Genomic DNA, 27,981 nt, shown 5'->3' on the forward strand with positions numbered 1-27,981 from the left:
TTAAAATTAGAGATAGAAAGTGAGAGCCTAAGCTTCTAGCTCTAGTTAAGATGGAATAAGAACATTCCACCTCATTACCCCTCTAATTATAACTGAATATTGTCAACAAAACACGTAAAGCAAGTTATCCTTGGTATCTGAAAAGGAAGGAATAACAGGCAGATTGAAAAGGGAACTTAGCTTAAAATAGACTAATACAAGTATCAAGTCATTACATTGTACATTTGAAACTAACATAATGCTATATGTCAAATATACTTCAATTTTTAAAAAAAGACTAATAACGAAGTGCATTTTGTAGTGTTTTTCTTTTTCCACCCATATTTTGCAACACAGAATCAGGGTAGTAAAATTATGGAACTATTTAGCTGGCATGGTCAAGAGAAACTCTCTCCCTGGTCAGAGAAATGGAAGGGAGGGTCCCTGCCAAGCAAAGAGAAGGGGAAATCCCCGAGGTGTCTTTTCTCTTGACCCTCCTTTGGAGGGAGGTCCCAGTAATAAAGCAGTATGCTTGCAACAGGGTAGACAGCAACAGCCTAGGCTGTGTATTCGCCCCAGTGGTGGGTATGACACTGAATGGGTGATGAAACTACAGCTTTTTAAACAAAAAAACAGGAGGAAGGGTCCCTGGGAGTTAGGGAGTTTCCAGGAGGCCACAGAGGAGGAAGCTGTGTATGAAGTCCTGAGCATATTCCCCGGGAATGAATCTGTAAAAATGGCTTGAACTATAATACCAAAATCTTTGAGAAGTAAACTGCAATGTAGGCATGGCCCAGGTACCAGACTGGTCCACAGGAGGCATACATGTGGGGAGGATCCAACAGGTACAACAAAGTCTTTGAAAACTAAACTGACATTGGAACCAAAGCCCACAGAAAGTATAATGGAACTTGTGACCTGAACCCCAGTGGGTCAGGTGACTATGAAACAACAAAACACAAACGGAAACCAACATCCTCCAGAGAATTTTAACAAGGCCTAGAATTTCATAATGTACTCAAAATGCCGACTTTTTACTCCAAATTGGTTGACAAACTAAAAAGCAGAACATTCTCAGTAACCCCAGTGAAAACACAAACACCAACCCTCAGATGACGTAGATGTTGGAATTACTTGACGAAGACTTTAAAGCAGTTATTATACACATGCTCCATGAAGTAATGGTCAATAGGTTTGAAATGAGTGGAAAGACAGAAGTTCTCAGTAGAGAAATAACAACTTCAAGAAAGAATCAAGTAGAAATTTTAGAACTAAAAAATACAATAACTAAGTTCTTTTTTTTAAGAGCCACAGAATGGCAGAACAGAGATGACAATGGAAAGAGCCAGTGAACTTGAACATAGATTAACAGATTATCCAACCTGCATGAGAGAGAAGAAAGACTGAAGAGAAAAAAAGAAAAAAAAAAAAAAGAACATAAGTTTAGGGACCAGTTGGGTACTATAAAAAGATCTAACACTGATGTCATTAAAATCCAAGAAGGAAATGAGAAAAATTTGTACAGAAAATTGAAAAGTAAATGATTATAACTTCCTAAATCTAGTGAAAGATATAAATTTAGACTTTAGAATCACAGCTGCTGCTGCTGCTGCTAAGTCGCTTCAGTCGTGTCCGACTCTGCGCGGCCCCATAGACGGCAGCCAATCAGGCTCCACCGTCCCTGGGATTCTCCAGGCAAGAATAATGGAGTGGGTTGCCATTTCCTTCTCCAACGCATGAAAGTGAAAAATGAAAGTGAGGTTGCTCAGTTGTGTCTGGCTCTTAGCGACCCCATGGACTGCAGCCCACCAGGCTCCTCCATCCATGGGATTCCCCACAAAGAATCACAGCAGCCCCCTACTACTGGGTTGGCCAAAAAGTTCATTCAGAATGACTGAGCTTTTCCATCAAGCTGATAGAATAAATTCAAGGAAAATCATCTTTAGGCACAAAATAATCAACCAAGTGGGGTTTATTCTCAGAAGCAATGCTAGTTCAACATCCAAAAAATTTTTTTAATGTAATCACCTGATTACCAAACTAAAGAAAAACCAAATGATCAAAATAACAGACTCAGAAAAAAGCATTTGATAAAATTCAATATCTTTCATAATAAAAAACTATCAGGAACCAAGAATAGTTTAAGGGTTCAAATGATTATGTCAGTCCTTCCATTCATACTCTACCTTTCTCAAAGTCAGCTGGAACATATAACAGAAGTGACTATCATATCATATACACAATTCAGGTCCACATTCAAAAGTAGGGAAATTATACAGGTAGAGTGGCACTCCTGGGTAATGGAGAGTATATTACAATTCTGTTTACCATAACAACAAAGAAAAATAGGAGACCAATATCATAAAAACAATACCTTTTACAACAGCTCTAAAAGAACCCAATGAAATATGTGCAAAATCTATATAATGAAAATGTTGATATCAGGGTCAAGGAAGACCTAATAAATGGTAAGATAAACCAAAGTTATGGTTTAAAAGATTCAATATGATTAAGCCATCAAATTGACATCTTCCTAAACTGATTGATAGCTTTAACACAATTGCAATCAAATCACTGCAGGATTTATACAGAAAGACAAGACACTAGAACTTAAAAATAAATTTTGAATAAGAACACAGGTGAGAAATTCACACCACCAAGATGTTAACACTTATTATAAAGCTATAATAATAAGATAGAATGGTTTTGGATAGATACAGAATGGAACAGAGTAGAATCAAGAAACAGACCCACACGAACATGGTAAATTAACATAACAAAGGTACAAAAGCAATTTAATGAGGAAAGGATAGTCTTTTCAACAAGTGATCCTAGAAAAATTGTATAACAATTTGAAAAAGGAAATACCACTTGACCTGTACTTCACACTTTATGCAAAATTTAACTCACCATAGTTTAAAATAAAATGAAAAGTATAAAAGTCTCAGGAGAAATTATAAGAGAAAATCTTCATGCACATACCTAAGGCAAAGAGTTCTTTGATACAAAAGCATGTAATATACAAAAAAGATTGATAAATTAGACTTCATTGAAATAAAAGTGTCTGTTCAGTGAAAGACATGTGAAGAGAATGAAAAGACAGGTGTAGGCTGGGAGAAAATATTTCCAAATCACATAATCAATAAAAGATTTGTCACCGAGAACATACAAAGAACTCTCAAAACTCAACAATAAGAAATACAACCCAAGGGGGAGAAAATGAGCAAACGAAATGAATGGGCACTTCACCAAAGAAGATGTACCAATGGGAAATCAGCATGTTAAAGATGCTCAGTCACTAGTCATCAAATAAATGCAAATTAAAACCACAATGAGATACCTCTCCATACCTAGTAGAATAGCTAACACAAAAGCAATACAAATCAACCAGACAATACCACACACTGGTGAGATTATGGAGCAACTGGAATTCGCATATATTATTGGTGAGAAAGCAAAACAAAACAGCCAGTCTAGAAAACAGTTTGGCAATTCCTATATAATAAAACACTTACCAATCTAGGTGTTTATCCTGGAGAAATTTGCTTAAAAAAATTTAAGTAAATGGCTGGCAATAATACTCATAATCACTAAAAATTGGAAATAAAAAATGTCCTTTAGGCCGTAGCTGGGAATCTTGCAGAGGAGGCAGCTAAGAGGACATGCCAACTCAGGGGCCCTGAGTCCTGGGAGCCACGCAGGATGAGGTTTGGGAAAATTTGCTTGAGCTTGGGGTACAGGCATGCATTAAAAATAAATGTCCTACAACAAGTAAGTCATCATACATAGAAATCAAATACTAATAGTAAAAATAATACTAATAGTGGATACAAGTAACAACATGAATTAATCTTAAAGGTATCACTATAAGTGAAAGAAGTTTAGCCTCAAAAGATACTGTAATTCTATTTACATGAAAGGTATGACTAAAAGTCTAAAGAGCTGATCAGTGGGGTTGGAATGTGGGGTTGACCACAAAGGATAACATGAGTACACATTTTGGGTAATAGAACTATTGTGTATCCTGATGTGTTAATGGTTATATGAATCTATGCATGTGTTAGAATTCACAGAATTGTACACAAGAAAAAACTGAATTTTGTCATGTAAATTAAGAAGTAAAGTAAGATACTTTACACAGGGACATATATTAACACACTAATATAAACTAAAAATCAGCTTATTTCTGTCAGAAAGTCACTCTAATTTGGCCAATTAGTTTAAGAGTGAAGTTTGGCTGTATCAATTAGGTAAATTCTATGTAAATTGAATGAAGCAAATAAACAGCTTCAAAGTTTTCATGCATATATTTAATGGATATGATAGCATATAAAGCTTTTCATCAAAATTATTGTATTATCAAAGATAAATTGAAATTAACAATATTTCAGTTTCCCAATTCTTTCTCAGTATACGGATTTAAACAAAGTGATCTAACTGAAAGATGTTAGATAAATAAAATAAATAGATGTTTGATAAATCCTGGTAAAATTATCAGAAATTGAGACCATGAAGACTAATGATAGGATAATAAATTCATGGGCAAGTAAAATGCTTTCCAATTCTTACTTTCAAAAATAGGAGAAGAATCAAACCAAGACTCTAATAATTTTAATGGTAGATTATTACTATGTGACTTTTTATATTAACCTGGAAATTTCTTCAAATAATTAAAGACCATTATTATGGTCCTTTCATTTCCATGTACTTAATTATATGAATAAGTCTTTAAGTCATTACAATCCAGAAGACAAAAAAAGTAGAAATGGAATAGATGCCAAACCCTGTTCCATTCTACACAAACCAGTTTTAAAAGAAATCATCCCATCTAACAGAATGAGAGATGAATTTCCAACAAATGTCACATTTAAGCTTAGTAATTATTTATAAACACATAGACTTAAGTCACAATTACTACAGAAAGTAGTCAAAATGCTAACACTCAGTCTCATAAATGAGAAAAGTTTTTTGTAAGTAATAATTTCCACTCTCATATATGGCTTTTTTCTAAGGTGATAAAAATAATTATAAGCATTTAAAAGAATATGCCAGAATGAAATTCTGTGAGCAAAGGGAAATAGAAGTGTGAAAAGAGAAGCTATGCAATATTTGTCCAATATTAAAAGAAGAGCTTGCAAATTTTGGATGGCTGTGAGTGCCAAGTCACTATGGTATTTAAATTCCACTGAACACATTTAAAAGAGTAATATAACAGTTTCATTTTTAATATGTCAATTATTATAATATCCTTTAGATTGTACTCTGTCAACTGCTTACATTCATGATTTAAAGTTTTTAAATATTAACTTAAAATTGTGAAAGAGGTATATAATTTTTCAAAATCCTTTTAGGGTCCCACAAGCAAAAATATTTGGAAGACCATACCTCTGAATACTATGTTACATACACAGCCTCCTCAATATGAATTTGGCTCATTTTGTTTAAATGTGCACAGAGGTTTAGACTCCAAATAAACATATGGATTGAGCAGATGAAATGGAGATGGCAATTACTTCCCAACTGCTGAGCTCAATGGAATTGAAGTTATAAAAATCGTGATGCTATTTGGCATAATGAAGTCTCAATTTCAGAAGAGATTCAGACTTTGATGAGATGATTCTGAATCATGCATTAGTTTCAGTGGGTGGCCCAGAGTGTAGAGTTCAAACTCTAGGATGTCTGAATTATCAGGAAATTGCCACATTCCTGGAGCTCAATTTAAAGGAGAACTGACTGAGTGTAAGGAGTTATGTCCATCAAAAGGACAGGTAGTATCCAGTCTTGGGAATTTTTAGAGAGAAATATGAAACAGAACAAAGCTAATATTTTTATTGTGTGGAAAAAAAAAACCAACCAGCAATTTTATTCAGCTACCTGGTTCTATAAAGATGTATCTGCTGTGATTAAATTGATCAACATAGATATATAAAGTTGGAGATAGAATTAAAATAGATCAGGCTTTGAATTGTTCACATGTGAATTACCAGCATTCTTGTTAAAGTGGTCAGACTGCTTATTGACTAAAATATAATAGGCTTAGCGCTATGAATTTATAATTACATATATCAAAAAAATCAAACTTTTGCTTTGTTGATAAACATGTCTGCATTTTATTATCATCTGTAAGACCACAAATGTGGATTTCTGATAGCAAGAGGCAATACGGAACAAAAAGTGGATGCCCTTGGTCTCCAGCCACTGAACAAAATAATATTCTGTAAGATGCACAGGGATCAACCCATGATATTGAGTTTCTGAGTTATCAACTTCCAAGCCATGCTATTAACTTAAAAATAGAGGAAGAATGAATGAATGCAGGTGAGGAAAGGACATCTCTCTATTTCTGTTTTAGGAACCACTGTGCCATCTCAAGCAAAGCAATATCTGGCAGAGATTAGACATCTAATCTCAAATGATCTATAAACAAGAATTACTGAACCCAAAGAGAAGAGCTAGTACTTAGGCTCAACAAGAAATCTGTTTTATTTGGCACTGCTTCTTTAGCTGGCATGGGAAGGAGGAAAGTCAAAACAAGACTGGCTCTCACAGAAAACAGGAAATCCACAAGCTGAGCATTCCTCATGGTTCATAGATGGAAAGAGATTGTTAGGGACTTTAAATGATTTTTAAAACCTTCAAGGTTCAATTCACAGCCAAATGAAATTCAAGTACTGGACAAGTTGATTGTGTAGTTTATTAAGAGTTCTTCCAAGTCTTTTAATAACCACAACAGTAACAATAGCTATTATTCCTATGGCTTCTCTTCCTTCCGTTATCTGTGATCATTCTCCCTAACATGTTCTATGTTACTGCCCTACAGACAGGTGCTTTAAAGAACTGAGAAAATATCTCTAGGAGAAGAGCATTGCAGGCAGAGGAGTTGGAGCCTTAAGAGCAAAAAGGTAAGTATTCAGAGAAAAATCAGAGAGATGATAAGGGCAAGATAATGAAGGGCAGGATGTCTGTGTTGTACAATTCTAGCAGGCACTGTTTATCTTGAATTCTGTGTGACTGGTGCCCCCCTGGAGTCATGCAAGGCAATGATACTGATGGAGTGCCCTGAAGGTCGTAGGGATAGTAGCTTTTATATTGAGGGAGATGGGAAAACTTGGAGAGAAGAGATATAAATGTTTAAATGATCCCTTTTGCTTCTGTATGGAGAACAACCTGCTGGGGCAAGCAAGGATGCTAATAAGGAGGTGGAAGGATAATCCAAGCAAGAACTGAAATAACCAGAGCCAGGGGTGGTCATGGAGATAGTGAACACTGGTTGGATTATGTGTATATTTTGACAGTAGAAACAGTAAGATATCTGAAAGGTCAGATATGGTATGGAAGAGAAAGAAAAGTCAAGGATAATACAAGGCTTTTGGCTGAAACAACTAGAAGAATGAAGCTGTTACTTACTAACGTGAGGAGCCTTTGGAGGAGAGCAGGGGTGGGGGCAATACTAGATCAGGGTAGTATGTAGGACCTACTATGCTTAACACATTTTGCAGACACTCGAGTAGAAATAACTAGAAAGCTGAAAGCAGTGTGTGTGTGTGTGTGTGTGTGTGTGTGTGTGTGTGTGGTGAGTGTATAGCACAAGCATATATATACATGCAAGCCCAGAGTTTAGAGGATGTGCGGGTTTGAGATCCATGCTGGTAGATGTCAGTGTCTGGTGGTATTTCAAGCCATGAGCCTGAATTAAACCATTCAAAAGAGGAGTGACCCAAGAAATGAGCCCTGGGGCACTCCAGTGTTTAGAGGTGAGAGGAATGAGGAGAAAACATCAAAGGAGGCTGAAAATAGGTGGCCAGAGTAGAAAGAAATTCTGTTGGTGGCTCAGAGGTAAAGAATCTGCGTACAGTGTAGGAGACTTGCAGGAAACACGAGTTTGAACTCTGGGTCAGGAAGGTCCCCGGGAGGAGGAAATGGCAATTTACTCCAATATTCTTGCCTGGAAAATCCTATGGACAGAGAATCCTGGTGGCCTACAGTCCATGGGATCACAAGGAATCAGATGCAACTGAATATGCACACAGACCAAAAGTAGAAAGAAAACCTCCCTGGAAGCCTAGAGAGTTTATCTTGGATGAAGAGAGTAATTAAATGTGGCAAAAGTTGCAGGAGGTCAAGTCAGGGGAAGACTGAGAACTTCCCATAGAATTCAGAAACACGGATGACAATTCCTGGAGATCTAGGGGAAAGTAGCTTTGCTTGAGAGGTTGGAGCAAGGACTTCAGAACACAGATTGGAAGCCTGAGGGATGGAATAAAATTGGGGATGAAGTACAGATTTAAGAGTCATCAGTACTTATGTGGCTACGACCAACTATGAGGTTTCCTAGACAAAATGAATAGACTATTGAGGAAAGAGGGTTGAGACCAGTGTTCTGTGGAATATCAATATTTCAGGAGCCAGGAGAGGAGGAGAGACTGGAGTGTGGCCAGAGTATGGGAAGCAAACCAAAACAGAGCAGTGTTCTAGAAACAAAGGCAAAGAGAGTGCCACAGATGAAGGAGAAATAACCAGAGACAAAGGCCTTCCGTTGTAGGGTGCAGCCAGGTTTCAGACTTCCTCCTCCACAATCCCATGTCTCTGCTCTTACAGGACATAGTACTTATAGGCTGTGGTAGATCCTTATCAGCTTCAAAGGCTAAAGGAAGGAAGGGTATCCCCAAGTTCCTCATTACTCTAGTCGGGTAATTTGGAGTCATATTGTATAAATCATACACTATTTCCCAGATTTTACCATGACATTAAGCTTCAGTTGACCACAATGGTAGCTGGATTCACAATTTACTGGCCACCTTCCATCCCTTGAACCACCTCCCCACTCCTCCACTGGTCCACACCTCTCCCAAACATATGATTTGTGCTCAAATCCTTGTCTTAGGCCCTGCCTGTGTACTCATCTGTCTAGCTCTTTATGGGCTTATGAGCACTTTAAAAAGTTGGCATGCCAGTATTTCCCTGGTCCAGTGGCTAAGATTACATGCTCCCAGTGCAGAGGGCCTGGGTTGGATCTCTGGTCAGGGAACTAGATCTCACATGCTACATCTAAAGAGATCCCATGAGGGGCAACTAAGACCTGATGCAGCCAAATAAACAAGCTTTTTAAAAAATTCTGCATTCCATCTTTCCTTCCCAGTTCCTGACTGACTACATGGTCCATAGAACATGCTTCTAAATGTCTGTTATACTGAAGTGTTTACATTTTCATAGTGCAGTATAGATTCCAAAATATTTTCAAATACAGTATTTTATTTAGTCCATAAAACCATTTTACTACCCAGGTATTATTCCTACTGTAAAATAAAATTGAGGAAAGAGAAGCAAATAGAGTTTATGAAACTTGCTTCAAGACCACCCAGTTATTAAATAAAACAACTAGTGCTTGAAAACAAGTCTTCAGATTTAGGTTTGGTGCCCTTAAAAGAAGCAGCTATATATCAAAGAAAGAACATGCTTTTATAGTTTAAATTGTCAATAATTTAAAATTATAAATGTTACAAAATTTGAGGTTCTAGGAAAATCTCATTATATTTGATTATTCATTGTAATGAAAAATGTGTAGCTAATTTTGGTAACTCTACTCATCTACCTCTGGCAAAATATTGACACTACCTCAAAGAAAGAGTAATTTTCCCAAGTGAATTCACAACACAAAAGGAGAAAGGGGGCATTATGTTTTACTGAGATCTTGAGACAACAATATATTGGAGCTAACATACTGAAGTGGTTTATCTCAACAACCAAAGCTAAGAAAGCAAACAAGACACTCGGAAAAGGAAGAGGAAAATGAAAGAATAAATAGCTGAAGTTCTTTCATAGCAGCAGAGATCTATTCCTAAACTACTTTCCATACACAATTTCAGACAAGGTAGAGTAAAGGGCTAGTCAGACAGCTCAGAATGATTGATGGACCTTGACCTTTAGCCCTCTGAGTTCTCACAGCTCAACTATGGAAACACACACTAATGTTCATTTTAAAAACCTGAGAACAGTTTCCACAGCATTATCACGTTAGCACATTATTTACTTTACAGGACCAGGCATTGATATAAGATAGAAAGGGTAAGACAACTGAGTATCCTTCCATATGAGAACAAAATATCTTCAGAGTTACGACTGATTTAAAAGATGCTATGACAAGATGAATTAAATTTACAGAGCTGTGCATTGGGAAAAGCAGCTATTACAAGTTGTGAGTTTTGGCTCAACTCAGTCTAAAAAGGCATTTGAAAGCTCTTGTGAGAAGGAGGCTGTAACAGAGGGGAGCATTCAAAGATTAATAATCAAATCCCAGGACGGTCCCAGGATGAAAACAGAACTGGGGGGCTGATTTAAAATAATCTTGGGATAATCTTCCTGAACCTTAGTTTCCTAATTTATAAAATGAAGATGATAATACCTCAGAGATTTACTCTGGAAGCAAAGTGAGCTAACAGCTGTGAAAGCACTTTGGAAAGGAGAATGGGGCTCACAAGGTAAAAGCGAGGCTGCTGTTTTCTTGGGCAAATGACTTGACAAGTTGGAAGGAGAAAACTAAGATGGGAGTCAACTTTTAATCATCATTTGTTTCACGGGCTAAATAGACACCTGATACCCAACACAGGTCCGCAGTGCTGAAGGCCTACCCGGGACACCCCCTTGCTTCCTCTGTGTCGAGTGAGACCCTTCATTTTTCAAATATTCAGAACTCCTTTATGTCATTGACTCCAATTCTATTCCATTGACATTTAACCTGTGTTCTTCTTTAGTTTCTATCTGCCAGCATGCTATATGGAGTTATTAATGTTCTTTTGACATTGTTTCTCACATTCTCATATATAGATCTACCAAATTAGGCTTAACACTCCTTAAAGTATTAATTCTTAATACTCCTTAAAGGTAGGGAGTACGAGAAGTATTATTATTATTACTAGAAAGTACCTTGCAAAACATCACGCCCAGCCTAGAGTCTCTCGAAAGGAGCACTACTGGCATTTGGGACCAAACAGTTTGTGTGGGTAGCTGCCCTATGCCCTGCAGGATGTTTTACAGTATGGTGGGTCTCTACCTGCAGAATGCCAGTAGCAACTCTTTCTGTCCCCAGAGTTGTGACAACCAAATTGTCTCTGAGTGAAGTTGCTCAGTCGTGTCTGACTCTTTGCAACCCCATGGACACCAGGCTCCTCCTCCATGGGATTTTCTAGGCAAGAGTACTGGAGTGGGTTGCCATTTCCTTCTCCAGGGAACTTCCCGACCTAGGGATCGAACCCAGGTCTCCCGCATTGTAGACAGATGCTTTACCATCTGAGCCACCAGGAAATTATCTTCAGACATTGTCAAATGTTCCCAGGTGGAGGGGTCACAAAATTATCTCTGGTTGAGAACCATCACTCCAGGTGGATATAAACCAATATCATGGTTACTGTAATTCCATTTATTTTTTCATATTACCTGCAATAATGCTCAGAACTGAATATTCAATGAATATTTACTAAATTAGTGAAAAAATGAGAAAAAGAGTTTCACAAGTTATATTCATAACTGGTCTTACAACACAAACCCTTATACGATTAAGGCAATATTATATAATTCATACTTTTCTACCTGGCATACGATATTCTTAGTATATGAATATTTTTAAGTAATTATGTGTGTATGCGCTAGAAATTATATTCTCATGCATACATAAATATCACAGCTAACAGTGGTTCTTTCCTAGCACATGCCCTATGAATATACCTATGATGGCTAGCATACCATTTATCTATCAAGCATGAGAAGGAAAAATTATTTTAAATTCCAGGAAAATACTGCATCAAACACTGATTATCAGACTCATTTTCAGAGAATTAACTCTACATGGAAAAAAAAAAGAGTATAAAGAATTCTAAAAAGGTTGACAAATAGAGGATCTCAGATGAGTGTACTTAGGACATTTCTGTTCTCTTAAAACGTAAGTTTCTTTAATATATCTTCCCAGATCTTTTCCAAAGCCATCAATCTTTTCCAAGATGGAAAGATCTGTACTACCTTCTGATATTTGAGGAATATATGTGAAGCAGCATTTCACCTAGAGCTATTAAAGAATATTGGTATTACTTTGATTTTAAAAACTGATACTTTAGGACCATCATGTTATGGAACACTGATGATTTTTTTATTTTCAAATTTTCTCAGTAGATTCTTAAATCCTATATCAACAGGCTACTTTTTCCAAATGACAACTAATAAAGTGTTCTTATTAAAATGGGACAAATGTAGCTGAAAAAGAATTAAAAGGGCTTCTTTTTCATGTACACTCACTCATCATTCTGGTCGTTTATTGCTGTATACAACCTTTTGGAGGGAATCCTAATTTAGCAGTAGACCTCTACTGTACAGTGTGTTAAAAAGAAATAAACAAACCCTTACTTTTGGCTTGGGTGAGTAACTTGTGACAGGTTAATGTCCCTCCCATCAAGTAAAACTGGAAAAGCCAGATGAAACACAAGAAACATCCGTTTAAAGGCCTCTGATAGCTGGTGAGACTATTAAGAGGTGAGTGGCTAAGATCCAGAGAGAAGACAACTTCAGAACAAACAGTCTACATTCTATGTATGGATGCTTTTACCCCTTGGAACTTGCCGATTCCTGGCACAGTGCTAGAAACTGAGAACCTGGACATAGGGCCACTGCAAAGAGGCAGAGAAGCCAGTAGAACTTTTTGGTAATCCCACAGAGGTAGACAGACAAAAATTCGCGTTTTGATGCTACCAGAGGAATGGGAAATTAAGGCGCCAAGGATGTAGCGGGAAAGGAGACACAGAGAAGGGCAGGCCTATCATGTGGAAGGATTTCCCCTAAAGGCTTCTGCTGTGAAGAACAAGCCAGAGTTAGGTAGAAAACCTCTGCAAAGCCAAGTGGAAATCTAGCAATCTTGCTGCTCTACCAAAAAAAAAAAAAAAAATTACAACTTGGGACTGCCAAGGAGGAACAGAATGCAATAAATGCCTTGGTTTCTAACAGCAAGGCTCACCAGAGAAACGCATTCTCAGAATGGAAACAAATGGGAGGGAGGTGGAGTCTTACCGATGCTGTCTTATAAACAGAGAGCAAAATCAGTGCAGTTCTTACTGAATCAATGTGGTCTGTTCCCACTCTACACTCCTGCCCTTCAGAAGAGAATCTGCTTCCCCCACTGTCAGCCAACAGGCTTCAGATGCTTCAGGTTTAGCCTCAGCTGCAGAGAACGGCCCTAAACAAGAGCACATCCTTCCCAAGAAGGATCACATCCAGCGGCGGCTTCAGGTGGGGGTATAAAGACCTGGTGGACTTGTCCCAGCATGAAACAAGTCCCTGAGACCATATGAGCCCCAGAACTCCCTGAGGATTTAGCCAAAGCTTCAGTGGCTCTGGATCACATTTCAGCTTCTGCCTCCACCTAATCCTGCCTTCTCTCTCCTCCTTTACACAAGTGCTGATACCTAATAAACACTCTGTACAACAAATTCCATCTCAGTGACTGCTTCTGAAAGACCCAGCTTGTGACAGTTGCAGGAGTGGTCCCGGAAAGCAGGCAGTCTGATGGGGTTATTGATCTGGATCACTCACTGCTGGCATGAGAGTGAAGTTGCCATTATTGATGGTAGGTGGAGACAGACATTCCCTGGCATCAGGGGTGGTCCAATTGTTAAAATCATTATCAGAAGTGAACTGGAATACTTTACCTACAGAAAGGAATGCACTCAATGGGGTGACTTACCACGTATTTAGTAACTATAAGGACAATGGATTGGATGGCTTAGTGCTGCTTCTAAGTCACTTAGTCATGTCCGACTCTGTGTGACCCCAGAGACGGCAGCCCACCAGGCTCCCCCATCCCTGGGATTCTTCAGGGAAGAACACTGGAGTGGGTTGCCATTTCCTTCTCCAATGCATGAAAGTGAAAAGTGAAAGGGAAGACGCTCAGTCGTGTCCAACTCTTCACGACCCCATGGACTGCAGCCTATGTCCTCCGTCCATGGGATTTCCCAGGCAAGAGTACTGGAGTGGGGTGCCATCACCTTCAAGCATCAATATTCTAGAAAAAGAACTCAAAACTGCAGGCAACTGTAACTTATGTTGTGGAAGCCAAAAGGCCCTTCTAGTAATTTAGAAAGAGGCTTTCACATACTGTAGCATGAGAATCTGGAAAACTGAGGATTGGAAAAGATTAATAATACAGACCCATTAAAATTAAGACTTTCTATTCCATAATAGACACTAACAGAAGACAGGTAAGCCAGCCAGTGGGCAACCTTTACAATGCATATATCCAACAGATAACTTCTATACAGAATGCATACAGAGCTACAAATCAGGAGCAGACGGACTACCCAATCAAAAAATGGACAAAATACTTGGACAGACACTTCACAAAAAAGGATATTTAAATAACCAAAACAGCTTGAAAATTCAGCCCCATTCATTAGGAAAATGCAACTTAAAACCACAAAGAAATACCACAACACTACCATCAGAACTGCTTAAATGAAAATGACTGGCAATACCAAGTGCTGGGGAAAATTTGGAGCAAGTGCAACTTTCATAGCTGGGAGGAATATAATGTCCATAACCACTTTAAAAAACTGTTTTGCTAAACAAATACATAGCCATGTCCCATCAAAGACATGTACAAGAATAGTCATAGCATCACCATTGACAGTAGCTGGAAACAACTCACATGTCTGTCAACAGCAGAGCAGAAAACTATATTGTGGTCTAAAACATATTGTTTAGTTGCTGTCATGTCTGACTGTTTGCAACCCCATGGACTGTAGCCCACCAGGCTCCTGTGTCCATGAGATTTCCTAGGCAAGCGTACAGTAGTGGTTTGCCATTTCCTTCTCTCAGGGATCTTCCCGACTCAGGGATTGAACTTGCATCTCCTGCACTGGCAGACATGGGCAGGTGAATTTTTTACCACTGAGCCACCAGGGAACCCCATAAAATATATTAGAATACCATAAAAAATGAGAATGAATAAACTACATGAAGATGAAAATACAGTGAATCTCTAAAACATAATGTTGAGCAAATGGAGTGAGACAAAAAAGGCATGCATACTGTACGATTGATACCACTGATATCAAGTTCAGAAGCTGGCAAAATTACCTGAGGTGATGGAAGTCTGTATAGAGGTCTCTTTTAGGAGGGTCAGATCACTGGTAGGAAGGTTGGGTTTCTGGGTTGCTGTTACTATTCTATTTCTTGGTCTGGATGCTGGTTACATGACTCTGGTCACTTCGTTAAAATTTATTGTACTATACGCATTATTTGTGTATTTCCTAGCATGAACTTCAATTTAAAAAAAAACTAAAAAATGCAACAAAATGCAGACACCTACATTGCTTTTCGTTTTCCTGCTGTGGTGAGAAGCAAATCCTGCTGACATTGCTGTTTTCACTTTGGTTTCTAAACTGTGAACACTTGAGGAAATCGGGCCAGGAGGCATTCACCATTCCCAGGACTGACTCACAGCCCTCTTTTGCAGACTCACAGAAGGATCTACAAGGCAGGAGTCCATGACTAGAAGAAAAGAGAAAGGTGGAAATTAATGCTTTTACAGACTGTTTCTCAAAATAATAATTAAACTAAAGAAAAGTTGGCCACCCATGCTACAATAATACCTTAATTTATATTTACTATAATCAACAACTTGAATCGTCAACAACAACCTTTAACCCTGTAACAAGCATTTTAGCCACCTCACTGTCATGATTCTAGAGGGAATAAGCTAGTTCCATAACAGATCATCTAACTCTCTCTTGTAGAAGGTTTTATCCAAAACGATTTTTTTTTGAGATTTCTTGTGTTAAGTAAACCTGTCAACCAAAAAAAAAAAAAAAAAAACCAGCTCTACTGCTACTGCTAAGTTGCTTCAGTCATGTCCGACTCCTAGCGACCCCATGGACTGCAGCCTACCAGGCTCCTCTGTCCATGGGATTTTCCAGGCAAGAGTACTGGAGTGAGGTGCCATTGCCTCACTCAATAAATTAACTCACTGAATAAATTAACATGAAAATGAATGTCCCCAAAATGAAAAGGCAGAAGTAGATCACAAAATAGGTTAATCTCATTTCTTTATCAACCCTCTGAGAAATTCAAAGTATCTCTGAGAAGCAGATAGAGAAAGCTGTTCCTTAACCTACACTGTCTCCCTAGAAAAGAAAATATTACAAAAGCAAATGGCAACTCTGAAACCTTGTACAGTAATTTACCTTTTCATTTCTATGCTATCTTCTGCAAAATAGCAAAACACAAACAATTGTCCACTAGCAGTAAGGTAATAATGCTTTGGAGTTTGTCTTTATTCATCTGACATGCAATCAAACACTGCTGGATCTGAGTCCCTGTGTCTGGGGACGGGGACACTACAATGTCAAGGTCATGGTCTTGTTCTCCTGCAGATCCAGGCAGCTTTTTCTACTTTGAGCTATGGACAGCACCTCTCACCCTAGCTGGTCATCTGGCAAAGGCATCTCAAATGATTTTTAAGAAAACTAGGAAAGAAAATATACATGTCAGTCAAAGCAAAGCACACACTTCAAAAATGCAAGGTCAATAAGAAATTTCAGAATCATACAGTATCAGATCTGTAAGAAATCTTAATCAATACCTCATTCAAATCCTTCATTTGAGGGAAGTCTAGGGAGATTCTGAGATACACAGCTTCATAACAGATGAAGCAGGGAGAGAATCCAGATTTTTAACATTCAACCCATGCCCTATCTACCATCCCATATCATTTATTCTCACATAAGGACCTAACAATTTGGCTTTAAGAACTCCTTGACCCAACAAACACATTTATAATTCTGCACTCATTCATCTATAGATCACTGGAACATAAAGGGATATGCCAACCACTGAGTTAAAACAGACAGGATCAAGTTAAAAATGAAAGGATCTTTTATATATAAAAATGTGGGAAAAGAGTACTCAACAATTACATTTAGATACAAACACTTTTGTCCTTCTTCTCAGAAACTTGTCTTAAAATTAATTTTAGAATCCTACTATTCACATGACTATATTAACATGTATCCAAATTTGTTAGTGACGATGTGAGAAGACGTTTTGCATTTGAAAGAATTAGCTTTAGACATAAAATATGAATTAGTCCAAGCAAGTATCTCAGTGGAAAGGAGAAACCTGATTGCCATTCAGGAAATAAATTAGATATTCATAGAACTGAAAATTCTGCTTAAGTAACATTTTTGAGAAGATTTTCTTTCCTAGATCTTATTCCAGAGACCTTACATATTTTCTCAAATAAAACTGAGAAACATGGTGGAGGAATGTAGAGAACACAGAATTCCTATGCAATTGCTTCTACTTTGCTAGGCTCTAAGTGCTACATACACATTAACTCATTTCTCACTACAGTACACCACCAGCGATACCATTACTGTCATCTCTACTATACAAATAAAGAAACTGAAGCCCAGAAAATAGATGAGATTCTTCCAAGATCACTGAGTTAGTGAGTGTCCCAGCCAGCATTCAAACCCAGGCCAACCAATTCAAGGACTATTACCTACTCCATTACACATGAGTCCTTACTTTAGGAATATATGTCCCAAAAGCATAACTCAAGGTTAATTCAAAACCTGGTATGCACTTTCCCAGTGAACCAACCACATACACAGTAGTTGGGTTCTCCCATCACTCTACAAACTTCTACTTAACCTCCAATCAATCCGTACTTGCCAAAGGGGCTAAGAAACACTAGGAAAGGGTGAAGGCTTTTCTCTTTCTTTCCCAGGTGAAAGAGCCCACAATAAAGCTACACAGCAAGCTTGGCTTGGTTTCAGCATTCTTCCTTTGCTTCCTAGTCCCTGACCTGTGTCCCAGCGTCCTGACACCATCCTGCCCACCCCACTCCAGCACCCCACCTGCAAAGCCACCTCCACCAGAGCATCATTGTTTAGTCACTCAGTTGTGTCCGACTCTTTGTGACCCCAAGGACTGTAGCCCACCAGGCTCCTCTGTCCATGGGATTCTACAGGCAAGAATACTGGAGTGTGTTGCCATTTTCTCCTCCAGGGAATCTTCCCAACTCAGGAACCAAAGTCGTGTCTTCTGCTTGGCAGGCAGATTCTTTACCACTAATACCACCGGGGAAGCCATACTTGCTGCTAAACATTTTTCCCCTTCCTACCATCAAAGCTATGTTCCCCAAGTGAGCTGACTGAAATGAGACTTTCAAAGAAGAAGAGAGATGAAAATAACACAGAGTTGTACATAATAACAGATGGACACTTCCCCCTCCAGAGGTTTTTGGCATCATTAGAAGATTGCTTGCTGGACCAAAGGAATCTCTGATGGAATTCCAGGTACCGCTTACAGAGGGAAAAGTCATCCCACATTGTCATGGGGGGAAGATCACTGCAAGGCTGAGTAGCACTTGGGGCCAAACTCTCCCAGGTGTTTCTTGGACCTTTCCTCGCTTCTGAACCCACATATTCTTTGATCACTCCACATCTTCATTCAGAGCCTTCTATGGTAAAGGCGATGAAGGTTCACACAGGGGTCCAGCAGACCACTTTCACTCTAAAGCTGAGTCTATAACTCAGAAGCTCAATTCTTGTCATTGACCCTCACCTGAGTTATTTTCTGTAGGAAATCATAAGCTACCCCTCTGAACTTTTCACGTTGGCCACTCCTCACTGTCTGATTTTTGGCCAACAGTTCATTCATACAAGACTCAGTTTCATCATTTGAAAAGTGAGGAATTTGGAAGAGCTGATTTTTTCATAGTCCTTTTACCACTGACATTCTGTGAATTAAAATTCACTCTTTAACACAATGCTTCTCAGAGGAGTGGTGATAATCCCACCAGCTTTGCTAAATTTCAAAAGGTAACATATTTTTTTTTCTCAAGACTTGATCTGGGAATATATAGAGACATTAAAATACCATTAGGCCTTCCATTCTAAAAATAGGGCCTAAGAAAAATGTCTAGAGTGTTTCCAAATAGCTCTCTTAAGAGGTGTAACCAACCGAGACCCATAGGCTTTAAATTGCCAGATGAGGACATGTGAAATAGTGATGGGGTATTAATAACTTGCAGCCCTTTCAAACACTGAGCAAAATGAGGAGCCATTTGTTCTTGCTTTGCATGAAATTCAAGTGCCTACAAGGGGTTGAAGCATTTTACTTTTCATCACATGGAAGAGTGTGTTGAGACAGACCACACTGTTTTGGAATATAAGTGCTGATATCTAAGCAACAAGCAGACTGACATCTGAAAACAGTGCTCAGAACAGGGAAGGAGTCAGATTTGGCTATCAGGACACTATTTTAGAAAAGGTGATTATTTTAAATGGACATTTGAAGGATATTTGGTGTTGTGCAAAATCCCCCTAAAACATTTCAACTAAGGCTTAAGCAGAGAATTCTTACCTCTGTAATTTTGTTGAAACAAATACATACAAATATAAATACTTCTACTATATACTAATAATGAGGTTTTTAGGGGATTTTCATTAACAATGCTACTCAAATTATCTCTCTGTTAATACAAAAAATTATAGATTTTATCTATACAATTTTAAGCAAATTTATCTACTAAATTTCCTATATTTACATATATATTTTTTTTATTGTACCCTTTGACCAGTATCTCCCCATTTTCCCACCCACAAATTTACAGATTTTTATCTGCAAAAATAGCTCTGATAAAGACATAAAGTTAAAACTATTGAATAAGCTATAGCCACATTGTAGGCATATATAATAGCTAAAGGATTTTTAGGTTTTATAAATCACTTTTTTCTAACTTTTTAGTTTTTTTTGAAATATGGCTCATGTACAATATTATATAGGTTACAAGTATACAATATAGAGATTCACAACTTTTAAAGGTTATATTTGATTTATGGGCTTCCCTGGCTCCAAAATCACTGCAGATGGTGATTGCAGCCATGAAATTAAAAAATACATACTCCCTGGAAGAAAAGTTATGACCAACCTAGATAGCATATTCAAAAGCAGAGACATTACTTTGCCGACTAAGGTCTGTCTAGTCAAGGCTATGGTTTTTCCAGTGGTCATGTAGGGATGTGAGAGTTGGACTGGGAAGAAAGCTGAGCACCAAAGAATTGATTCTTTTGAACTGTGGTGTTGGAGAAGACTCTTGAGAGTCCCTTGGACTGCAAGGAGATCCAACCAGTCCATTCTGAAGGAGATCAGCCCTGGGATTTCTTTGGAGGGAATGATGCTGAAGTTGAAACTCCAGTACTTTGGCCACCTCATGCGAAGAGTTGACTCATTGGAAAAGACTCTGATGCTGGGAGGGATTGGGGGCAGGAGGAGAAGGGGATGACAGAGGATGAGATGGCTGGATGGCATCACTGACTGAATGGATGTGAGTCTGAGTGAACTCCGGGAGTTGGTGATGGACAGGGAGGCCTGGCGTGCTGTGATTCATGGGGTCGCAAAGAGTCAGACACAACTGAGCGACTGAACTGAACTGGTGACTCAGGTGGTAAAGAATCTGCCTTCAGTGCGGGAGACCTGGGTCCAGTCCCTGGATTGGGAAGACCCCCTGGAGGAGGGCACTCCAGTATTCTTCCCTGGAGAATCCCCATGGACAGAGGAGCCTGGTAGGCTATAGTCCATGGGGTTGCAGAGTCGGACATGACTGAGCAACTAAGCACATGGCGCTTGATTTACAGCTATAAAATATTTGCTATATTCCCCATGTTGTACAATAATATTCCTGTAGCTAATTTTATCTAATATTTAACTTTTTACTTTAAACTACTTTTAGAGACTTACAGAAAAGTTTTAAAAATAACACATAAAGTTTCCATATGGCCTTTATCCAGGCTCCCCCAAAGCAAACACCTTACACAACTACAGTACTATTATCAGAACCAAGAAATTAACACCATACAATATCTTTACCTCAAGTAAAGACCCAATTCAAACATCACCAAGATCTTCATTTAGGATCCCACACTGCATTTCACTGTCACTTTTTATTTCTGACAAATAAACTAACCTTTGAGTATATCAGAAAAGCTCAGGATTTAAAACTCTTTTCCCATGGGAGAGGAGCAGTTTTTGTGAAAGGCTGACTTTAAGATGGCCCCCAATGACTCCTACCTCACACTATTTATACTCTGTATAATCCATCCCCTTGAATGTGAGCTGGCTAGTGACCTACTTAACAATCAGTAGGAGATAATGGGATGTCACTTGCGTCATTAGGGTACATAGGACCGTGACTTCTATCTTGCTAGCACTCTCTTCCTCACTGGTTCTGTTGAAGCAAGTTGCTGTATCGGGTGGGCTTACTGGCAAGGACTTGAGGTTGTCCTCTGGCCAATAGCCAGCCAGGAACTGAGACCCTCCACCCTTAAGGAACTGAAATTCTTCCATCACATGAGCCTGGAAGTGGATCCTTTCCTAGGCAAGCCATCAGACAAGACCCCAGCCCTGGACAACACCATGACTGTAACCTGTATGACACAAAGGACCTAAGGCACTCCCAGGTTCCAAATCACAGAATCTGTTAGATAATAGATGTGTGCTGTTTTAAGCTGCCACGTCTATGGTAATCTGCTATGCAGCAATAGGTAACTAAAATATTTCTCTTTGATATATCACTTGGTAAGAGGCATGCTATTGAGTTAGATGTATTATTCACTGATGAGATTTATACAATATTTTTTTTTAATTCCTAAATTTGTCTTTGGTAATGACCAACCTGGACAGCATATTAAAAAGCAGAGACATTACTTTGCCAACAAAGGTCCATCTAGTCAAGGTTATGGTTTTTCCAGTGGTCATGTATGGATATGAGAGTTGGACTATAAAGAAGGCTGAGCACTGAAGAGTTGATGCTTTTGAACTGTGGTGTTGGGAAAGACTCTTGAGAGTCCCTTGGACTGCAAGGAGATCCAACCAGATCATCCTAAAGGAGATCAGTCCTGGGTGTTCATTGGAAGGACTGATGTTGAAGCTGAAACTCCAATACTTTGGCCATCTGATGTGAAGAGCTGACTCATTTGAAAAGACGCTGATGCTGGGAAAGATTGAGGGCAGGAGGAGAAGGGGATGATAGAGGATGAGATGGTTGGATGGCATCACTGACTCGATGGACGTGGGTTTGGGTGGACTCCGGGAGTTGATGATGGACAGGGAGGTCTGATGTGCTGCAGTTCATGGGGTCACAAAGAGTCGGACACGACTGAGCGACTGAACTGAACTGAAGCCAAAACAAGTTGTTCAGTGAACAGCTCTCACAAGGTCATAGTCAGGGAGCTCCCAGAGCTGCAGACTTTAGTTATGAAGAGAATGCTAATGATGGATGATCTTGCAAGAAAATCTACTCCTATTTCCTCCTTTTAATTATGAGGAAATTGAAACCTAAAAAGATCTCATAGCCAGTGCTATGATGCCAGCCCAGTGCTCCAGAATGTCTCACCTAGCTGACCTCATCTCATAAACATGAGTCCACAGATAACACAGGGGTATAAACTCACAAATCACACAGGAGCATGAATTCATCAGCACTGCCAGAAAACATGAATAGCAACAGATGGCTCTTTCTGTGATGGACCAACGGCACCAGCTTCCTACGTCCAGATCTCTGGTGGCCTCAAGCGACCTCAGGAGACATATGGCTTAGGTGGGGCATAATGGGAGCAGGAAAGAGGTTCCCTTTCTTCCCAGCTTCACTAGGCATGGGCATGGAAAACCATGCTGGTGAACGTTTATGGGTGTCAGTGTCTCACACCAGAAGAGAGATCATGGGAGAAGTCAAGGTATTTTTTGGTCACATCAGTCTGAAATTCTTAAAAATCCAGGACTGTGTCTGTCTTATTTTTTGTTTGCAATGATCATAGTTTCAGCATGAAAGAAACAGCTTGCTCAAGTAGGGTCACTGCAGAGCATTTAACGAAAGGCCCTTTTACAAAGATGCTAGAAAGGTTTCAAAAAACCAACTAGGGGTAGTTCAGCCTGTGGGGACAGATTGCTGCTGGCATCCCAGATTCAAGGGAAAAGGTGAAGAAGCAGTTACTGGAACTCGGAGAGAGCTGTGTGCACAAGGCCGCCTGATAGGAGCCACAGCCTCTCACAGTGAGGCAGGCAATTCCAAACTGCGTAACCAGGTAAAGAAGAAATAAGGAGATCAGGACTGCCTCTCTGAGCCACCAGAAGCTAGAAAGCAGACCTACTGTTAAAACTAACCTGTGGGGAAGAGTGGGCTGGAGGAGGGTGGGAAGTGAACAAGGAGAAATACAGGAAAAGGGCCAGCACACGGCTGCATGCCTCACACCAAGCGGGAGCTCAGCAAATACCTCTCAGGGGACAAAATTAGTGCTGTGCGAGGAGACTGTTCAACTATTATCAGCTTGAAATCTAGTAGGAATCTTTACACCACAAAAATCAGCAAATGCTACAAATAATAGTTTTGTTTTTCAGGGAGCCAATTTACCAGCATAGCACTGGACGCCGGTATAAATCACATCATCTCCTCCAGAAAGAAAGCTGCTTTTATCTCCACTGAAAGGAAAATTATGGTCATGCACTTGTTGAACCAGATGAAGACTTTATGTCAACAACACCCCGCTATCTCCCAACACCACCATAGCCACCAGTCTCCCTTTGAGATAAACGACTTTCTTGGTGGTAATACTGTTTACCCAAGTCCCCAAGCCTACAAACCTTTGCTTTACCCTCACCATTCATATGCAATTGATTACTAAGTATCACATATTTTACTTTCCCAACCTCCCTCACATCCATTTATTCTCTTATTTTTTGTTCTCATAAAATTAAGCTAGTTGTAGTTCCCCTAATACAAAATAGATTTAGGCTGCTCTCTTTTTCCACCTTGTCCACATGGCAAACTTCTGTTTATCCTCCCAAATATAATCCAGCTATTACTTCCTCCCTTGGAGCAGCCTTCCCTAATACTGCCTAATGGAGAGACCCTCTGTGTTGTCCCCATAACACACACCTTTTAAAACTGATTGCATTGGACATTAATGTAATTGTTTTCATGTCTGGTCCCTTATTAGGATGAGTCCCTTGAAGGCAAAATGTGTTTTATTCATCAAAGTATCCTCAGCATCAAACAATGCACCTAGTACATTGTAGGTGCCAATAAATGCTTGCTAAAGGAATATATTAATAACTTTCCTAACATCTTTGTTGAAAACAACTGTCAGAAGCTGAAAGGGAGTTCCCAAGCTCTACACGTGCCTGGCAAGACCCTCCAACTCTCCCTTATATCTACCCCCCAACACTTGCATCCTTGCCAACAGTATCTGCTTGCAGGATTGTTTCCATCATGCCCTCTTTCTCATTTGGGGCAGATATCACAGGACTCAGGATATCTGGCTCTCCTCACTTCCTGAATTCCCATATCTTCATGGATCCTGGGTTTCCACATCTTTTTCTCAGTGAGATTTTCCTGAATGACATTTTACTTAAAATCTAACCCCTTGCCATCATACCCACACTCTCCAAGCTCTCCACTTCCTTTATTTTTATTTTTTCCATTGCATTTATCAATAGTATATCTGTACTTGACATAGTATTATTTTTTAAAAAATTTTTATGTATTCAGTTCAGTTCAGCTCAGTCGCTCAGTCGTGTCTGACTCTTTGTGACCCCACGAATCGCAGCACGCCAGGCCTCCCTGTCCATCACCAACTCCCGGAGTTCACTCAGACTCATGTCCATAGAGTCCGTGATGCCATCCAGCCATCTCATCCTTGGTCGTCCCCTTCTCCTTCTGCCCCCAATCCCTCCCAGCATCAGAGTCTTTTCCAATGAGTCAACTCTTCACATGAGGTGGCCAAAGTACTGGAGTTTCAGCTTTAGCATCATTCCTTCCAAAGAAATCCCAGGGCTGATCTCCTTCAGAATGGACTGGTTGGATCTCCTTGCAGTCCAAGGGACTCTCAAGAGTCTTCTCCAACACCACACTTCAAAAGCATCAATTCTTCGGCTCTCAGCCTTCTTCACAGTCCAACTCTCACATCCATACATGACCACTGGAAAAACCATAGCTTTGACTAGATTGACCTTAGTCAGCAAAGTAATGTCTCTGCTTTTGAATATACTATCGAGGTTGGTCATAACTTTTCTTTCAAGGAGTAAATGTTTTTTAATTTCATGGCTGCAGTCACCATCTGCAGTGATTTTGGAGCCCCCAAAAATAAAGTCTGACACTGTTTTTACTGTTCCCCCATCTATTTCCCATGAAGTGATGGGACCAGATGCCATGATCTTCGTTTTCTGAATGTTGAGCTTTAAGCCAACTTTTTCACTCTCCTCTTTCACTTTCATCAAGAGGCTTTTTAGCTCTTCTTCACTTTCTGCCATAAGGGTGGTGTCATCTGCATATCTGAGTTTATTGCTATTTTTCCTGGCAATCTTGATTCCAGCTTGTGTTTCTTCCAGTCCAGTGTTTCTCATGATGTACTCTGCATAGAAGTTAAATAAGCAGGGTGACAATATACAGCCTTGACATACTCCTTTTCCTATTTGGAACCAGTCTGTTGTTCCATGTCCAGTTCTAACTGTTGCTTCATGACCTGCATACAGATTTCTCAAGAGGCAGGTCAGGTGGTCTGGTATTCCCATCTCTTTCAGAATTTTCCACAGTTTTTTGTGATCCACACAGTCAAAGGCTTTGGCATAGTCAAGAAAGCAGAAATAGATGTTTTTCTGGAACTCTCTTGCTTTTTCCATGATCCAGCGGATATTGGCAATTTGATCTCTGGTTCCTCTGCCTTTTCTAAAACCAGATTGAACATCAGGAAGTTCACAGTTCACGTGTTGCTGAAGTCTGGCTTGGAGAATTTTGAGCATTACTTTACTAGCATGTGAGATGAGTGCAATTGTGCGGTAGTTTGAGCATTCTTTGGCATTGCCTTTCTTTGGAATTGGAATGAAAACTGACCTTTTCCAGTCCTGTGGCCACTGCTGAGTTTTCCAAATTTGCTGGCATATTGAGTGCAGCACTTTCACAGCATCATCTTTCAGGATTTGAAAGAGCTCAACTGGAATTCCATCACCTCCACTAGCTTTGTTTGTAGTGATGCTTTCTAAGGCCCACTTGACTTCACATTCCAAGATGTCTGGCTCTAGATGAGTGATCACATCATCATGAATATCTGGGTCATGAAGATCTTTTTTGTACAGTTCTTCCGTGTATTCTTGCCACCTCTTCTTAATATCTGCTGCTTCTGTTAGGTCCATACCATCTGTCCTTTATCGAGCCCAATTTGCGTGAAATGTTCCCTTGGCATCTCTAATTTTCTTGAAGAGATCTCTAGCCTTTCCCATTGTGTTGTTTTCCTCTATTTCTTTGCATTGATCGCTGAAGAAGGCTTTCTTATCTCTTCTTGCTAGTCTCTGGAACTCTGCATTCAGATGCTTATATCTTTCCTTTTCACCTCTCTTCTTTTCACAGCTATTTGTAAGGCCTCCCCAGACAGCCATTTTGCTTCTTTGCATTTCTTTTCCATGGGGATGGTCTTGATCCCTGTCTCCTGTACCAGGTCATGAACCTCATTCCATAGTTCATCAGGCACTCTATCTATCAGATCTAGACCCTTAAATCTATTTCTCACTTTCACTGTATAATCATAAGGGATTTGATTTAGGTTATATCTGAATGGTCTAGCGGTTTTCCTACTTTCTTCAATTTAAGTATTATCTTATGAAAAGTGCATTCAATACAAAATATTCAGTATTATTATAAAATAAATAAATAAATAAATAATTTTTAAAAATCTATTTATTTGCTCATTGCTGATCTTCCTCCAATATAATATGTGGTTCATGAAGTCAAGGATCTTGTCTATTTGTTTGCTGCCAAATACAGTATACAACAAGCACTCCAAAAATATTTGTTCGTGAAGTAAAAGAATCACATGCAGAGAATAATTTGGTGGCCTCTTGGAACAAAGCTGTCAGTAACAAAGTCGGGAGCAGAGTCACCACTACCTAACTCCCAACTTAATGGTTTGTACAAAAGCTCGCTCTCTCCTTGCTCGCATGTTTCTTCCTCCCTCACTGCCCCCAAATTCTATGTGGTTGAATCCTGAAATAATTCCCATGTAAGGGCAAATGGCAGTAAAACTTCTATGGATGAATAGAAAGTGAAGTCACTCATTTGTGTCCAATACTTTGCGACCCCATGGACTGTAGCCCATATAGCTCCTCCATCCATGGGATTTTCCAGGCAAGAATACTGGAGTGGGTTGCCATTTCCTTCTCCAGGGGATAAGTGTCTTGCTTATATATCAATAGTAAAATGTCACCCTTAAAATAGAGAACCTGAGGAAATGCCCGCCGATAAACACAGCTAGAATTAAGACAAGAGTGAATAATGTAAAACCACACAAACACCCCTAAAAGAGAATATAAAATTCCATAACCTTCTACACAACATGATCCTGATTCTCATTAATACTTGACATACTTTCCAGGGCCCATGGGATAGAGAATTAACAAGTCACAAAAAAAATTTGCAACCGTTCAATTATTTTTTGCAGCTGTTTTGATTTTTTTGTATATCACGAAGTGATGCCTGATATAGGGATTTTTGAATGCAGTGAGTCACTAGCACTAAATCTAAATTCTAGTCACATCCATATAATTGAGGACAAAAGTAAACAAACTACTCCACTGAGTCTGATGAAATATGTGTGCTTGAGACTTTGTCAGTAATTTGACAAGGCATTTTCAGGGAGATTTGAGCTCCTGTGTCCTGATTCAACAGCGTTGTGTCTTTGTAAAATAAAAATAATATGAGTTATCTGACTATTATCCACACTTTGAGCCATTCTGGCACATAAAATGGAACCTTACTTATCATTTGATGTTTTATAAGTAATGGCCTTAAGCAGACTCAATCACCCATGTTGCCTGAGGCTGAGAAGTGAACTGTGATACAATTGACCACCTAAACAGCCAGGGAGACAGCACAGCTGTAGCTGAAAAGACCGCTGTTTTCTAGTTAGCAGA

The 27,981-nt window shown here is 39.3% G+C and overlaps 1 protein-coding gene across 7 annotated transcripts in view; it reads right to left on the minus strand.

Moving 5' to 3' along the window:
• CORIN (corin, serine peptidase) overlaps positions 1-27,981 on the minus strand; it is a 297,895-nt gene that overhangs the window by 142,075 nt on the left and 127,839 nt on the right. For all 7 annotated transcript variants that reach the window (XM_060417076.1, XM_060417075.1, XM_060417074.1 and 4 more), the window contains one exon: positions 15,326-15,507. In XM_060417076.1, coding sequence (XP_060273059.1) covers positions 15,326-15,507 — 182 coding nt within the window. The remainder of the gene's footprint in view (positions 1-15,325; positions 15,508-27,981) is intronic.

The sequence above is a fragment of the Ovis aries genome, chromosome 6 (genome assembly GCF_016772045.2).
Source record: "Ovis aries strain OAR_USU_Benz2616 breed Rambouillet chromosome 6, ARS-UI_Ramb_v3.0, whole genome shotgun sequence".
Lineage (NCBI taxonomy): Eukaryota > Metazoa > Chordata > Mammalia > Artiodactyla > Bovidae > Ovis > Ovis aries.